The sequence below is a fragment of the Trichosurus vulpecula genome, chromosome 8, assembly GCF_011100635.1.
Source record: "Trichosurus vulpecula isolate mTriVul1 chromosome 8, mTriVul1.pri, whole genome shotgun sequence".
Classification (NCBI taxonomy): domain Eukaryota; kingdom Metazoa; phylum Chordata; class Mammalia; order Diprotodontia; family Phalangeridae; genus Trichosurus; species Trichosurus vulpecula.
In genome coordinates, this window is record NC_050580.1 from 151,391,812 (window position 1) to 151,410,130 (window position 18,319).

The 18,319-nt window shown below is 38.5% G+C and overlaps 1 protein-coding gene across 1 annotated transcript in view; it reads right to left on the minus strand.

Annotated features, from left to right (window-relative positions):
* The window catches only part of LCTL (lactase like), a 28,239-nt gene that overhangs the window by 2,560 nt on the left and 7,360 nt on the right, over window positions 1-18,319 (minus strand). Inside the window, exons 6-11 of the mRNA XM_036736581.1 lie at window positions 18,142-18,237; window positions 13,316-13,370; window positions 13,055-13,216; window positions 1,498-1,772; window positions 1,142-1,268; window positions 58-257 (exon numbers count right to left, since the gene is read on the minus strand). Of these exons, the coding sequence (XP_036592476.1) occupies window positions 58-257; window positions 1,142-1,268; window positions 1,498-1,772; window positions 13,055-13,216; window positions 13,316-13,370; window positions 18,142-18,237 (915 nt within the window). The remainder of the gene's footprint in view (window positions 1-57; window positions 258-1,141; window positions 1,269-1,497; window positions 1,773-13,054; window positions 13,217-13,315; window positions 13,371-18,141; window positions 18,238-18,319) is intronic.

An 18,319-nucleotide genomic window follows, 5' to 3' on the forward strand; every position in this document is an offset into this window, starting at 1 on the left:
TTTTTTAATGGTATTCATTTTCGACATCGTGGCATTATGAACAGAATGTAGTCTCACCTCTTTTGAATTGGGGAATCCATTTGTACTGATGATGTTTTTATAGTATTGAACTGAAGCCTTAGGATATCGAGGTTTATTCCTGTTGTTAAATTCAACATAAAAGAATCCATATCTGTGTGAGTATCCATTTTCCCATTCAAACTTATCAAGCAGAGACCAGGAAGTATATCCCTTTACATTAACACCATCTTTTATAGCTGAAAACAAGTTTGCATTAAAAATAATTTTAACATTTACTTCAGCCTATATAGTTCAATGAAAATATGTATAAAACTACATTTATTTCCTGAAATTTTATCAAATCTTATACAGTTATAGAATATCAAGAATTGGATGGGGCCACAGATGGTATCTAGTTCACCCCATATTTAGCTTAGAGGGGATTATTCAGATATGAAATGGATTACATGGCTTTTGAGTTCCTTGTAAACTCTTGAGATTGTGTTTTGGAGAATCACCTCTGTAACATCCTGAATAAATGGTCTTGAACAACATTTGAAGCAGTAAAATGAGGGAAAACCCATGATCTGAGCCACAGCAAATGTACTTTTGGACACCTCTTAACTGTTTGGAGGTGTTTTCATTACAGCTAACCTAAATTTCCTTCTCTGCAACTTTTAGTTCCTAGTTCTGCTCTCTGGGCCAAACAACAAATCTAATCTTTCTTCCATATGATATCCGCTTACAGAGTTGAAAGCAAGTGTCATGCCCAGTTATGAAACTACTTGCCCTCACCCCACTTCTCCAGGATAAATGTTCCCAGTCCTTTCTCTTGATAAGTCTTATGTTGTAAACGTGAAGTGCCTTTTCCTATCCTGGCTATTCTCCTGTGAATGTTCTTCAGTTTATCATTGTCCTTCCTAAAATGTGACACCCCACTGAATATAGTACTTCATTTGTCATCTCATCAGGGATGAGTACAGTGGGATTATTATGTTCTGGACACTGTACCTCTCTGATCGTACTCTAGCGTAGCATTTGTTCTTTCAGTAGCCACGTTGACCCATGATGAGTTTATGAGTTACCAAAATGCCTAGATGAAAACAAAAACACCTTTTGAAAGTTTACAACTAATTCTCACCTTTTAACATTTCATTAATGTATCCTTTGAGGTACTGTATTCTCCACTCATCACACAACTGAATGTGAGTTAGCTTTTCATACACACCATTTTCGGTCACATATATGAGAGGATTGCCATATTGAGTCTGAAAATAAGACAAATGAATGTTTGAACCAGCTATGGAAAGTCTTGGGGATCAGATGGGAAAAGTATGTAGAGACTATCTAAAATGCTGGCTTTAGATTAGTCAGAGAAGCAAAAGCAGCATATAACTATCTACTTTGGAAGAGGGCTATATGTAATTTTTGTCTTTATGTTTTTATCAGAACAAGGCTCTTTAGTAACTCCCTATAAAAATGCATTATAATTATTACCTGAACAAAGTTGAGGAGCCTCCTAAACCCCCATGGCACAAAATATGGCCGATTACAGCCTAAATCTGACCAGTTTGGGTCAACCAATTCTGCTATATCACGATCATTTTGATAGCTGGGCCCTTGACGGGAAGGATGAGTCTTCTCTGTGATGTATCGTGTGGTAAAGTGGCCTAATCCCAAGAAGTCAAATGTGCCTTTAATGTCATTTTTTTCACGGATTGAGAACACTGGTAACCTTGACATTCCGAGGCCTTGTTCTGTACTCTTTCTACCTATCATGAAAGGAAAAAAGAAGTCTTCAAAAAGTAATAATTTTCCACAAATATTTTGGTTTTAAAAACACATGATAGTAATACTTACAAACTTCATTTAAAAAGTGATGTCTAAATCTTGGGATTTAAGATTAAAGTGTCTGAGAAAAACTTTAGTCTTTTATAACAATTTAAAAATGTTAAAACCACAAAAATAAAACTTTAATTTGGTAAAGCATCACTTTATGAGTAATGCATCTAAAATCTACCCGCAAATTGAATTGCCAGAAGCTTCTGATTTTGAAAAGTCCATTTTAAAATAGTTGTGAAATACACCTTAAAAGAATGTAGTATTATTACTTTTAAAAATACTTTTAAAATGGAATTGAAGTAAATGTTGCCCAGGAAGATAATGATCAAGTAATTCTTATTTTATATTTGCTTATCTATTATACATCCAGTCAATGAGGAGGTAAAGAAATTGTGCAAAAAAACTGTTTAAAACCTTACAAATTAAATGAACACATACAATATGGTTTCAGTGCAGAAGTGAACTGGCAAAAACAAATGTTGGGGAACATGGTTTGTGAAGAAGAAACAGGAAGTAGAGGCTTTATGGAGTATAAAAGCCTCATGTCTGCCCCATAAATATTTTCTTCGGAAAAAATCAGGAAGTACTGCACATAACAAGAATTGTTAATCTCACACACACAAAAAAAATTGCATTTATTCTGATAAACAGTAGGAGTGTCATTTCTGTGTAGACATCATTCACTTTAGGACAAAGATCAATGTCAATGCCAAAATAAAACAATATAAATGAGATAGGATGTATAATTGAAATAATCCAACCTAACCTATTGATCTAAACAAGCTATTTATTCATGTTAGAAAATGGGAGATGGATGAAAAATAAAACTGATATGGACACATACTGTCACCATGCAGATTGAAGTTTAACCAGTGTAAAAAAAAATTACAGAGTAGACCTACTGAAATACTACAAATTGCCACTCAGCTAATAAGCACTTATTAAACTTGCCAAGTGAAAAAAGGTGGCAGTCAAGGGCAGCCTCAGTTGCAAACAGATTTGTTTGCAAAATCTTACAAAGTTTGAAATAGAAAAGAGCAGTTCTATCATCCACCTAGGATCATCTATCATACAATAAGGAATGACTCAACCAAATGTGACTATTGCTGCTAGATTAAACTCATTGAGTTTAGAACATATTCAATTAGCTATTCACATTGATGTAAAAGTGGGGCTGAATTTCAACATTCAATTAAAAAAATTTTTAATCCTAAATAAATCTTGGGATAGCCAGCAATACTACTTAATGAGAATCAGTGAAAGGAACAAGTTTACCAAAAGCTTGGCAAGAGATCCAATTAAATCTAGTCATCCCCAAAAGAATTAAGTATGAACTTTAGTTCACAACAAAGATGAGAAATGGAAATTATGTTAAGATTTGCATAAGTTCTTCCTCCATTGACAGTAAAGCAGTCAGATTTGGGTCCAACAGCTTCTGCCCACTAATTCTTCAGTCTCTCCCTGTCTACTGGTTCTGCTGCCTTACAAACATGCACATATCTCTTAATCCTTAAAAAACTCTTATCTAGTCCAACCATGCTCACTAGCTACTACATCATCTCTCCTTCCCTTCTTGTCTAAACTTTTGTCATTTAAAAACTTTAGAACCTTGCCTCTTCTTACACCTTAGTCCACACACTGAAACACAACAACACCGGCCTACTTGCTGTTCTTCACTCGAGATATGCTATCTCCTGTTCCAAGGTTTTGTACTAGCCCCCCCTACCTGAACTACTCTGTCCTCACATCCACCTTAGTTTTCTTGTCTTCCTTTTTAAGACAACTCATTTTACAGAAGGCCTTTCCTGGGCTTTCTCTCCGCACCCCACCCCAGCCTGCTTTTGAGATTATCTTGCATGTACCCCATCAGAATGTGAGGTCATTGAGGACTGGGACTATTTTGAACTTTATATCCCCAGTCCCTACAACAATACCTAACATAGTAAAAGCTCGAGGAATGCTTGTGGACTAACATTCCCTGATGTTATAGAAAACAAAGAGAAAGGTCAATCAGAATAGAATATATTCTCAAAGCAGATCTTTGAAAGCATTGCGGTTTATTTTATCCTGAAGATATATGAAATAAATTGGAGAGAAATATTCCTTATTGCTATTGGAAAAAGGCATTCAAGAAAATAACTAGTAACCCATGTTTTCTCCATTAACTAGCAACCCATATTTTTCATCTCTACAAGATTTTTATCAGAATAAACTGCAACCATATTGAGGGTGTCTTTCAAGAAGGCATGAGAAGAGAATACCTAGACTTGCAAACTATTATTCCACACCTTTCTGGTAACATAGTTGCCTGAAAGGTGCAGAAAATAGAATAACTCCTTATGGGATTCTCTGTACAACAAAGTCTTCCTGTTTGCAGATGGCATTGTGCTGCTTATATCAAGACTGGGAACATTGAAGAGGTTCTTAAATGAGATATATAATCACTAAAAAGAATTTAATAGACTAAAGTGATGCTTTCTGGTTGCAACTTGTGGAAAACCAAAATCTTCAAAGTCACCCAAAGGGTTAAGAGGTAAACGGTGGATGTGAATAGGCAGTGGCTTATTACCAACAAAGAATCATGTAGGAGAAACATACAAAAGATAGCTTTAGAGATAGATGGTCAGAAAAGGAGGTGGACTGCACATGCTGTAAGAGATAGCTGCCTCATAGTCCATAGGTTTCACCAGTGTCATAACATCGTCTATCTAGATCTAAATGTCTCTTGTTTTTCGAATGAGGAAACAGGCCCAAGAGGTTAAGGATACAACTGTAGTAAACACCAGAAGGCTGATAAGCTCGTCCTCCAACTCCAGAGCCAAAGCTGTTTCCACTGTATCGTACTACCTCCTGTGTAGTATGTGTAATAGAGATCTAGAGAAAGGCCCAGAGCCTTGAGTGGGTCCCCTGTGGACTATACATGAGAGGACATGAACAAGAATTGAGAATATATAGAGAGGTTATGATCTTTGTTGTTAAACAGAATACACAGATTGATGATGATGATCAAAGGATCCATTACATGTAAATAAATGCCTCTAAGGAGCTTTATATTCAAATTGTGAACAAGATTTTAGAATGTTTTTAGTACCGAAGGTAATATGTGCTTAGCAAACTGTTTCTTCCCATCATACAAAAGGAAAAATAGTAAGGCCAGTTTACTAAGCCTAGTCTGAACTGTAAGTTTTTATTTAAAAGGTTAAAGCTAGACTTCTAGGCCACATGGCATGGCTGACATGATGATGAACTAGATACTTTTCTTGAGTCCCCAGTAATTCACAACTCCACCCTCTTCCAAAGGATTGTGTGCCAGATCTAAAGCAATTACAGCAGAATCCACAGAATATGAAGAATAAACTTCAGCAAGGTGAAATATTCTTATTAACACTAGAGAACACCATTAAAGCACTGTCAGTACCCCTCCCCAATGAACCTTCACATTCCTGGCTGGGATCCACCAGCACAAACTGACCCATAGACTTGTGTCTAGGGCCTGCAATGGAATCCCCTCCTGCTTCAAAGACTTTGCTGGTTCCCTTTATTCCCTGCTCATCCCCCAACTGGCAATAAGCAGCAAACACTAATCCTGCCTATCCATGTGAGAATGGGTAGAGCATACTACCTTCTGCCTGAAGTCCCTAGGTTAGGACCTCTATTACAGAGACTCTGGAACACCTTCCTACAGAACTCTAAAAAAAATAGCATGCTGACTCACCCCAGCCGGAGAGGATGGGGAAGAGGGCCAACATGAGTGGCTTTATTGGGTCAGAAGGAAACAGGGGCATAATGAGGAACAGTCCTGGACTCCCAGGGGTCCAGATCCACTAAGGATTGGAAACAAGGACAATTAAACCCAAGTGGGAGAAGATTGAGACAACTTTTTCCATTCAGCCTTGGGCTGTACGGCTAAGAGGTAAGAGCCATAAAGTGAGTGATATGTGAACAAAAAGTAAAAGGGCTAAAACACCAAGGACTTCTCAACGCTCAAAACCCAGAGCACAAGTAGAGAAATCAACAGAGGGGATCCCTAAACTACAAAGAAAGATAAGTACTAAATCCTCAAGGAGATTACAAAACTTTTAATAAACATTACAAGAAGAATATTCACCAATGTCTAATGAAACACTGGATCCTGGAAAATCCCAAAGGAGCATAGAACAACAAGAAATTTAAGGATGTTTCAAAAGACAAATCCCCAAGAAGAAATTAGGAATGAATATGTCAGATGTTATAGCTCTAAATGCTTTTAAAAAACAAAACTTGGCAATAAGATTAAAAAAAATTTGAATCCATAGTGGAGAGTTTCTCCAAAGAAATTAAAGAGTAATTATTAGAATATAAAAATACTTAAGTAGAGAGGAAAATCTGATAGAAAAGAAGAGGCAAAAAATTTTTTTTAAATTTATATACAAACCAAAACCATTAATAAAGACAAGGTATATAGGTAAGGATCAATTGGTCTACCAGAAGACTGGGGCAGATCAAAAAACTTGTAGGAAATAATATAAGGAAAAGTACGCAGAACTTCTGAAAACAGGAAACAAAGCACCAATATAAAAAAATTCAGTCTGCCTCTGGGTGGGGGGGAGGGGGGAGGAAAAAGAAAACTTTATACTTCAAACTCCAAGACACATAGTAGTTAAATTGAACAATTCCAATGACAAGCAACAAATTCTGCAAGTGGCCAATTGGTCCTTATCTATACACTTTGTCTTTATTAACGGTTTTGTTTTGTATTTATCCTTATTAAGTCTATGAGTCAATAGTAAAGATAAAAAGTAAATCTTTACAAATAGTAAAGATCAGGGCACAAGTGGTGTCTTTACATACTGCTTATCAAAGGGCAAGAGATGGAGAAAAGTAGATTCAGTAAGCAAACAACTAGTTAAGAAGATGGTGTCTGAAAATGGCCTAGGTTTTACCAAATAATTTCATAATCTTTAATGGTACCATTGTAGGAAAGATCTGGCCTAGACATTGGTACAATTAGGTGAATCTAGTACTAGTTAAATGGAAAAACCCAAAGAGCAGTTAACAGTGATTCAAAGTCAGCTCGGAAGGATGTCCCCAGTGGAGTGCTATAGGGATTGCTGCTTGGCCCTAGTCTGATTGATAATTTTTTCAATGACTTAAAATATGAATAAAGTAGATATAGTATATCTGTAGTAGATACATACTATATATATATAGATATAGCACATAGAGTAGATACAGTAAATACAGATATACATAAAGTAGATCTAGAAGATATAAAGTAGATATAGAGAGTAAATATATATAATATATATATAGTATACATAGTATAGTGGATATTGATATGATATAAAGTAGATCTAGATATATATATATATATAATATAGTAGATATAGATATAAAGTATACTATATAATATAGTAGATACAGATAATAAAGTAGATATAGATATATAGTATAGTAGATATTGATATAAATAAAGTTTATACAGTTTTAAATACAGAGAAAGTTATAGGGAGTGTCAACACAAAACTAGGAAGGAGAGCTAACAAATTGAATGATGCAATCAGCATCCAAAAAGATCTTGGAATGACTCAAATTAGATTCTCTTATTTAATGGGGATAAATGCAAAGTCTGACATTTATGTTCAAGAAATTGACTTCATAAATAAAAGATAGAGGAGGTACAGTTGGATAATTTGTCTGGGAAAGTTCTGTAGGTTTTAGCAGAGTGCGCTTGAACATTGATCATCAGGGTGATGCACCTGCCAAAAGATCGAACGCCGCCTTGGACTGCACTGAGAGAGCACGTTAGCTCCAGGGTAACCTGCCCTGGTCAGACCATACTTGGAGCACTGTGTTCAGTTCTGGTCCCTACATTTTAGGAAATCGAATCAAGTCAATAAGCATTTTTCTTTCTTTCTTTCTCTTCCTCCCTTCCTTCTGTCCTTTCCATCCTTCTTTCACAAAAACTTAAACCTGGTTCATTCTGAAGCTCATAGATTGGACCACAATAGGTGGTCCACTTAATGGGTGCATTTTGGGCCCTCCTGGCTCAGAGTGAATGTCAATGGGTAACTGTTTCTCTTTGGAACAGAAACTTTTTTTTTTCTAATTAAAGGGGCCATCTCTTGACTCACTTCTTAAAGAGGACTATTTACTGAATGGGCATTGCCTCACTCTAAGTGAGTAAGTGAAAAGGCCTTAGCCTAAAGGGCCAGGGTCTCCCATTGCATCCTGGGTCATCTCTAGTCATCCTGATGAATACCAGGCCACTGGACCCAGATGGCCCTGGAGGAGAAAGTGAGGCTGGTGACCCTGCACAGCCCTCCCTCACTCAAATCAGAGTCAACTGCAAGTCATGTCATCATTTTCCTGGTGTCATGGTCCTCTTTGAGAACAAAGGACAAAGACACTAACAACACAGCCCTCACACAACCTCGTGTGCAGTTTAGTGGCCCCTGCTTTTAGTTTAGTTTAATACCATTGCTTATTCTCTCTTGAGGCAGCTAGATAAGAGCAGTACGTCAGCAAGATGCCTCATAACTAGCTGTGTGACCCTGGGCAAGTCACTTAACCCTGTTTGCCTCAGTTTCCTCAATTGTAAAATGAGGATAATAATAGCATCTGCTTCCCTGGGTTGTTGTCAGGATCAAATGAGATGATATTTGTAAAGTGCTTAGCACAGTTTCTGGCATGTGGTAGGTGCTATATGCTTATATCTTCCCTTCCCTTTTTTCCCCTTCATTAAGAATACCATCCATGAGCTTTTCCATTAAAAAGAAATCTTTCCTATTTTGACTTTTGTTAAAAATCAGTTCCTAAGTATTTTTTAACAACTGTTAAAAATAACTGTCTCTAGCAATAATTGCATCTAGGTGGTGCAGGGGATAGAATGGCAGGCCTGCAATCAGGAAGCCTGAGTTCAAATCCAGATTCAGACACTAGCTGTGTGGCCTTGGGCAAGTTGCTTCACCCTGTTTGCCTCAGTTTCCTCATCTGTAAAATGAGTTGGAAAGGGAAATGGCAAACCACTCCAGTATCTTTGCCAAGAAAACCCCAAATAGGGTCACAAAGAGGTGGAAACAACTGAAACAACTGAACAACAAATGTGCCTCTAGCACTGAGTTCTTCTGGTTGTACGTGGTCTAGTCCAACTGTTCTTCCTGACTTTGTCTTAAAAGGATGTGAAAGATAATGCCTTGTAAACCTTGTCATGATTTGAACAGGCTAACTCTGACTGGAGAGGCTGAAAGAGCAGGTAAACATTGTCCACATCTACTGTGTCTTATACTAAGTCTTTCTGGGTGGTGAGTCCTTCAGAATCATGCATTGGGCCCGAAAGTAGTCCTGGCACTTTCAGCCTGTGCAAGATAGGAATACTCAGTCTCAAAAAAAGCAAACAGGCCAAAAACCAAACAAAAACAAAGAAACACAAGTAAAAATGTTACTCCCCTTTCATTATCCTGCAGTTTAAAAGAGAAGAAAAGGAAGAGATTTGGGGAGTGCAGGAAGAGAGAAGTAAAATGAAAGAAGATACAGGAATAAAAAAAAAATCTCTAAGTAATTGGTGAGCTTTTCTCTAAGATCAGAAATGCTCATTTTTTTCAGTTTTCTTAGGTTGTTTTCCAGAGAAAAACAGTTAATTCTCTATTCTTTGGTGGCTTATTATCTAGTTTATGGCTTGTCTAGGCCATTTACTACAATTTATCTTACTTCTATTTCCCCAGCTTTTTATTCTTTTCACACGAACACTGTAACAGTAGGTTCGTGACAATTCTATTTGTTATTATTCGGTTGTTTTTCAGTTGTGTCTGACTCTTCCTGACCCCATTTGGGGTTTTCTGGGCAAAAATACTGGAGTGCTTTGCACTTCCTTCTCTAGCTCATTTTACAGATACGAGAACGGAGCAAACAGGGTGAAGTGATTTGCCCAGGGTCACATAGCTAGTAAGTGTCTGAGGGGGTGGAGCCAAGATGGCAGAATAAAAGCAGGTACTTACTTGAGCTCTCCCCCAAACTCCTCCAAATACCTGTAAAAAAATGACTCTAAACAAATTCTAGAGCAGCAGAACCCACAAAACCACCGAGTGAAACAAATTTCCAGCCCAAGACAACCTGGAAGGTCGACAGGAAAGATCTGTTGCACCAGTCTGAGAGAAGAGTGCATTTCAGCGTGGGCTGTGTGGCACAGATGGGCCAGAACCATGGCAGTTTCCAGACTTCTCAATCCACAAAGACCAAAGACAACTTAGAAGGTCAGTAGGAAAGGTCTGTCGGACCTGGGTGAGAGAGGAGCACAGTTTGGTCCTAGCCCTGGGTTGGCAGCCACAGCAGCGGCTGCTTCTGGAGTTCTTGGTCCACAGATGGTGAGGAAATTGAGTGGCTGATCAGAGGGGGATTGTAGGGATCTCTTTGCTGGTGCTGAGGCAGGATTCTCTTGCTTTGCCCATTTCTGGATCTGGGTTGCAGTCCTGGGTGTTGGTCCTGGGGTGAGGAGGAGCTCTGGTGTGGCAGAGCTCATGGCTGTGGTGGACAGGGAATCCTCCTCACAGTTCCAAGGCAGAAAGAGTGCTTGTGGTCACTCACAGATCAGAGCACAGGCCAGGAAAGGAGTAAACACCTCTCCTTTGACTTCCACCTTGGAAGAGCTGAAAATTTACAGGTCTCTAAAAGTATCTCTGAAAACAGCTGCACAAAACCCCTGAAACTTGGGACAGTACACCCTCCACACTGGAAGCAGAGTCCTACCTTAGCAGAGCTAAAAAGTTGAGTAATTGGCTGGGAAAATGAGCAAACAGCAGGGAAAAAATCAGACTATGGAATCTTAATTTGGTGACAAGGAAGACCAAAACATACAACCAGAAGAAGACAACAAAGCCAAAGCTCCTACATCCAAAGCCTCCAAGAAAAATATGAATTGGTCACAGGCCATAGAAGAGCTCAAAAAGGATTTTGAAAATCAAGTAAGAGAAGTAGAGGAAAAATTGGGAAGAGAAATGAGAGTGATGAAAGAAAATCATGGAAAAATGAGTCAACAGCTTTCTAAAGGAGACCCCAAAAAATGCTGAAGAAAATAACATCTTAAAAAATAGACCAATCCAAATGGCAAAAGATGTCCAAAAAGCCAATGAGGAAAATGCCTTAAAAAGCAGAAATGGCCAAATGGAAAAGGAGGTCCAAAAGACCACTGAAGAAAATAATTCCTTAAAAATTAGAATGGAGCAAATGGAAGTTAATGACTTTATGACAAATCAAGAAATTATAAAACAAAACCAAAAGAATGAAAAAATAGAAAACAATGGGAAATATCTCATTGGAAAAACCACTGACCTGGAAAATAGATCCAGGAGAGATAATTTAAAAATTATTGTACTACCTGAAAGCCATGATCAAAAAAAGAGCCTAGACATTGTCTTTCAAGAAATTATCAAGGAAAACTGACCTGATATTCTAGAATCAGAGGGTAAAATAGAAATGAAAAGAATCCACTGATCATTTCCTGAAAGACATCCCAAAAGGAAAACTCCTAGGAATATTGTAGCCAAATTTCAGAGTTCTCAGATCAAGGAGAAAATATTGCAAGAAGCCAGAAAGAAACAGTTCAAGTATTGTGGAAACACTATCAGAATAACAAAAGACTTAGCATCTTCTACATTAAGGGATCAGAGGGCTTAGAATATGATATTCCAGAGCCCAAAGGTGTTAGGATTAAAACCAAGAATCACCAACCCAGCAAAACTGAGTATAATACTTAAAGGGAAAAAATGGACATTCAATGAAATAGAGGACTTTCAAGCATTCTTGATGAAAAGACCAGAGCTGAATGGAAAATATGATTTTCAAATACAAGAATCAAGAGAAGCATGAAAAGGTAAACAGGAAAGAGAAATGATAAGGGACTTTTTAAAGTTGAACTGAGTTGAACTGTTTACATTCCTACATGCAAAGATGATATTTGTAACTCATGAGACCTTTCTCAGTAATATATATATATATATATTTACACACATACATATATATACACACATACATATATACATATGTATCTATATCTACACAGAGAACATAAAATTAAGGGGCGAGAGAGGAATGTACTGGGAGAAGGAGAAAAGGAGAGGTAGAATGGGGTAAATTATCTCACATAAAAGAGGCAAGAAAAAGCTTTTGCAATGGAGGGGAAGAGGGGGGAGGTGAGAGACAATGAGTGATCCTTACTGTCATCAGATTTGGCTTAAGGGGGGAATAACATACACATTCAATTGGGTAGAGAAATCTATCTTACCCTATAGGAGAGGAGTAAGGGGGAAGGGGATAAAGGGAGAATGACAGAAGGGAGGGCAAATGGGAGGATGGGGTAATCAGAAGCAAACACTTTTGAGGAGGAACAGGGTCAAAGGAGAGAATAGAATAAATGGGAGGCAGATAGGATGGAGGGAAATACAGTTAATCTTTCACAACATGACTCTTATGGAAGTGTTTTGCATGACTACACATGTATAACCTATATCGAATTGTTTGCCTTCTCAATGAGGATGGGTGGGGAGGGAGGAAGGGAGAGAATGTGGAACTCAAAGTTTTAAAAATGAATGGGTTTTTTTGGGGGGGAGGGGAAAAGGCAAGGCAGTTGGGGTTAAGTGACTTGCCCGAGGTCACATAGCTAGTAAGTGTCAAGTGTCTGAGGCTGGATTTGAACTCAGGTCCTCCTGACTCCAGGCCCAGTGCTCTATTCACTGCACCACCTAGTGGCCTCCAAAATGAATGTTGGAAATTGTTTTTACGTGCAACTGAGAAATAAGATATACAGGCAATGGGATATAGAAATCTATCTTGCCCTACAGGAAAATAGAAGGGAAAGGGATGGGGGGGAGGGGATAGAAGGAAGGGCAGATTGGGGTAATCAGAATGCATGTGGTCTTGTGGGGGGAGCGGGAGAGATGGGGAGAAAATTTGGAACTCAAAATCTTGTGATAGTAAGGGTCTAAGACCGGATTTGAACTCATGAAGGTGAGTCTTCCTGATTCTAAGCTTTATCAACTACGCCACCTAGTGGCCCATTCTATTAAAACTATGGAAAGAAAGAGTTGGAAGGAAACAGAACTTTATTAATCACTAGTCTGAATGGAAGAAGTGACTTGCAGAGACTAGAACCCAGATCTTCCAATTCCCATTTTAGCCAAACATTACAATCTACCACATCACCCCTCCGATTGGGATAGGAAGAGTCCAGCTTACTCACCAATGTAGTCCTTCATAGCTTGGGGGTAGTCTCCTGCATAAATGGGGTTTGCAAACCAGCCTAAACAGAACTGCATGTATCTTTCAGCCGCCTCGATGTGCTTTGGGTTAGTGATGTCCACAGGCTCCCCCCAGTTGCAAGTTAATGAAATCCCCACCATTCCTTTGAGAGAAGGGAAAAAAAAAATAAAGGAACATGTCACCTAACAGAGCCTATGTTTGTTCCAATTCTATTTGCTGGTTCTAAATATTTGAGGATTACCTTGTTGTGTTTTGCGCCATATTTTGTCATAAGAATGCCAGACCTTCGCATGGGACTAGAAGGGAAAGAACACACTCTTATAACTTTTGCTAGTTTGTAAGCACCATGAGGGCAGGGACCATGTCTTAAGTATCTTTGTATGTCCCCTAGTACTAAGAGCAGTGCTTCCTTTGTACATAGTAAGTCTTTAATAAATGGTTGAATGGATGTTGTTCTTCCTATCAAACCCCTTCTACTATCTCACCCTCAATATCTTCTCCCTGCCTTTTTGTCTACATCATCCCATCATTCAAGGTCAAGTTCTAGTAGGTAGCTAGGTGGTTAGAGTGGATAGAGCACTGGAGCTGGAATCAGGAAGAGCCAAGTTCAAATCCAACCTCAGACACTTACTAGCTGTGTGACCTGGGACAAGTCACTTAACCTCTGTCTCAGTTTCCTCATCTGTAATATTAGGATAATAACGGCTCCTACTTTCCAGGGTTGTTGCAAGGAAAAGAAAATAAGTTAGTATTACAAACCTTGAAGTGCTATATGAAGACTAGTTGTCCTAATCCAGCCTTGGTGACTCTTTTCTCTGCCTATTACATGCACTCTATAATGTCTCCACCATTAGTTCTAAATCACCTACAGTAATGGAGACTAATTATAGTGTGGTAATCCAAGCCATCAGATAATCCCAAAACTGCTGATATTTGGCTTTGCAGTGCTTCATGGCATTTTGCAGTATATTTATCTTTCTGGTTATGTTTCTCTTGGGCTAAAATTACATGAATATTTATTGCCTGAGAATATAGAGTCTGGCTGGTAGCATGCTGAGTGATGAGGGGAAAATCAGCCCAGGATTAAGAATTCATTGCAGATAATTTTAGAATCTATATTTTATAATTTTATAATCCATTTTATAATATAATCCAATTTTATAATCCATAAATGGATAATAGACTGAATTTTTGCTAAATATTAAAGAAAGCTGACCTATTAGCTTAGTGTAGACAAATCTTTTCAGAAAATTGATGATTTGAGAAATATTTATGCCTCTAAGACATAAGGTAAGGGGCTATTTGTCTAACTCTGCCACTTGTTCCCTTGCTCACCATCCCTTTCCATCTCCTCTAGGGCCACTGATCATTTCTCTCTCTTTCTTCCAATCTCATTCTTCCTCTATCATCTTCACCTTCTCCCACTGTACTGGATCTCTCCCTACTTCCTATAAATATGCTCAAGTTTTCCAAAAATGAAAACAAAAAATTCAGTCTTGCTCTGACCCTCTCCTCAAGGAATCATCTCATATCTCTTCCCCTTTACTGCTAAATGTACTGCCACTGTTGTTTCCTGATTCTCCTCTTCTAGAGAATCAGAAAATTCTCTGGTTCATTAGCCTCTTTATGCCCTTTTTGCCTTCAATTCTGAATGTTCTCCAAGGCTCTGTCCTCAATCCTTTTTCCTCTTTATGCTAATTCTCTTGGCAGTCCCTTCCCCTCCCATGGTTTCAGTTATTGCCTCTGTAGAATATTCTCAGATTTATATATCCGGTCCTAGACTCTTTTGTGAGCTCCAATCCTACATCTCCACCTGCTTGCTGGACGTTTCTGGCTGTAACGATGGCATTTCAAATTCAGCATGTCCAAAGTAGGACTTAACTTCCCCTAAGCTTGCTGTTTTTCCTATCTTCCCTATTTTTGTTGATGGCACCATAATTTTCCCAGTTGAAATCTTAGAGTTGTTTTTGTCTCATCTACCACTTGCCCACCAAATCCAGCCATTGCCAAGATCACTTTCTATCACATATCTTATATCCATCTTCTCTCCTCTCATGGACATTTAATTCAGGCCCTCATTACCGCTTCCTTGAATTAATATAATGGGCTCCCAACTGGTTTCTCAGCTTCCAATCCATTCTCCACAAACAGCTAAAATATATTTTTTTAAATTTACAAATCTGACCAAATTGCAACCCTTCTCAAAAAACTTTAGTAGTTCCTTAACAACTATTGGCTAAAATATTGATTTTTAAAGCCCTCTCCAATCTGACTCCAACCTCTTTCTAGCATTCTTTCTCATTACTCCCATTCACACACTGTTCATTTCAGGCACATTAGAGTACTAGCTGCTCCCTAGTCGTGTCTTGTCTTTTCCCCAGTGAATTTGTGTGGGTCATCTTCTCTGTGCATTCTTCTTTTGAGGCACATCTCTGCTGTAATTCCCTACAAAAAGTCATCTCTCTCCCAAGTTTTCCTGGCTCACTTTGTCTGGATCTTGCTTTTACCCCATAACATTCTATATTTGTGCGTATGTTATATCCTCTACAATACCTCTGTTAGCAAGGCCTAAACTATTCTTCATCTTTATATCCTTAATTTGTATAAGTAACAACATAGCATTGTTACTTATACTCTGGGGTATGCTGGAGCCAGCTTGAATCGGTCCAGGAGAGGTCATCATTAACTTTTCAGTGTGAGCATTTATACCTCAGAAACTGGCAAATACTACAAATCAGGGCTTGCTTGATTATGCTGATTGTCTAGACTTAAGAAAGGGATAAAGAAAATGTTAGTAATACTGATTAGAATTAAATGTGTGTCTTGTGTACATTCTCTCCCCAAGAGCCAGTTGTTAAATATTTACCAGCATACCACTGCTTATACTACATGGTCGGCACTTAATAAACATTGAATACAGGTGAATTTATAAGTGAAAAGGCCCTAACGTTGGTGGATTCCATTCATTTAATGCTTCTATGTGAGTGTCTATTGATTGTCTATTATGACCCCTCAGCCTAGTGTGAGGCACTCATAATGGGTAATGAGCTCTCTATGGGGTTTGGCCATAGAGAAAAATAGGCTTTGGAAGAATAGAAACACCATGTGGTAGCCAACAAGATTTCATTCTGCATGGGAAAATCTCCATGTACTTCAACTGGACCACTTGGTCACAACTACTACTTGAAGTGCCAGGATAGTAGGAACTCTCAGTCATTAGATGGGTCTTTGGCCATAATGCCAGAGATAGTCTGATTCTTTTTCCATTTGCAAGGTTGTGCTCTTCTTTGGCTGATAGGTGAATAATTTACATTTTTTCTGTCTCCAAAATGAGACTCATAGGGTCAAAGTAATTTTGAGGGTTGCCAAAAGGCTTTCTTGCCCTCAAGGATCTGTTCCATTGACCTAACATAGTCTCTATACCCCCATTACAGTCTTTTTAAATTAAGGTCTTGGCTCCAGAAACCCCCATTAAAATTAATATTTTATTGTTGTTCAGTCATTTCAGATGTGTTTGATTCTCTGTGACTCCTTTTGGGGTTTTCTTGGCAAAGTGGTTCACCATTTCCTTCTCCAGCTCATTTTACAGATGAGGAACTGAGGCAAACAGGGTTAGGTGACTTGCCCTTGGTCATAGAGCTAGTAAGTGTCTGAGGCCAGATTTGAACTCAGGAAGAGGAGTCTTCCTGACTTTAGGCCTGGTTCTCTATCCATTGTACCACCTAGCTCCTCAAAACTTATATACATTACCTAAAAGAGTCACAACAAAGATCCCACCTTCTACAGGAAGACTTTCCTAACCCTTCTTAATTCTAGTGCCTTCCCTCTATTGATTAATTAAGTATATATTAAATATCTATTTATCCTATATATAGTTTGCTTTGCATAGATTTGTTTGCATGTTGTGTGGCATATTAGATGGTAATTTCCTTGAAGATAGGAGACTTTTGCTTCTTTTTGCATCCCTAGTACTTCGCACATAGCTGTGATATAGTAGGTGCTTAATAAATTTTTACTGAATGATTTAATACCCATTTTTCATATTATCATAGATTAGTTTGGATTATCTGGGGCCCAGGGTTTTCTCTTCCCACCAAAATTTTTCTGTTCTGAATGACAGGACATTACCATGCAGGGCAGGCACTGGGATGCTGTGGTAATGAGTCCTTGACTGGGAGGTAGGGTTGGGTGCAGGGAGGGAGAAGGAAGCTCACAGGCATCTGGAATGGGGTGGCAGGAGAGTCTGAACCGGCAAATACAAGATGTGAAGTGAACTTTACTTCCTGATCAGTTCTGTCTGTCTTGGCTGGAATCCCCAGAGATTTGTCCCCCAGGGGCATCTTGGAAAAAGCTCTACTTTTTGAATAGCCAATGGAAAGACAACTGTGCTGGGAAACTGGAGATCTGGATTCTCCACTTCCAATGTATACCACTAGTTCCAATCCAATCCGATCAATGAAAAGCATTTATTAAGTGCCTACTATGTGCCAGGCTGTGGGCTAGGTGCTGGGAATACAAGTATATTGTACGAAACAGTTCCTACTCACAAGGAGGTTACATTTTAATGAGGGAAGATAACAAGTATAAATATAGAAAACATAATCATAAGGTAAAGAAATACAATTTTATACAAAGTAGTTGAAAAAAGTTTTGGGAAGAAGGCCTCTGGTGGCTGTGGGGTAGGGTACTCTTTCACTGTGAATAGTAGCAGTACTGCTGACTTTTATGACATTTATTGTGGGTACTTATTGTATCCTCAACTAGATTGGAAACTTCTTGAGGGCAGCTGCAATATCTTATAGATATATGTTTGTATTTATATCTTTGCATTTCTGCCTATGGCACCTACCACAGTAAGTACATAGTGATAGCTCAATATTAGTTTAATCAGCATACATATACCAATGGGTCATTTTCTAACATGTTAAAGTGATATACAAGGCATGGTCTGAAATAAAAGGCATGTGGAGCCCTGAGAGTCTTGAATGTGCTTCGGCTTTGAGAAGTCATCTCCCTCCCTCAGCCTTAATCAGCATTCCCCTGAGGATTTCAGTCTTTCATTTTTACCTTAATGATATGGTGTGCGGCTATATACGCCCCAGTACCTCTGAGCTTCAGGCCAGGGGCATGTCGTCCTGTTTCATAGCCTTCCTTTGCAATTGACTACAAGAATAAGGAGGGGGACCTGAGTTAGTGGGAGAACAAGTGCGGAAATAAGCATTAAAAAAAATGGGGTTATAGTCTT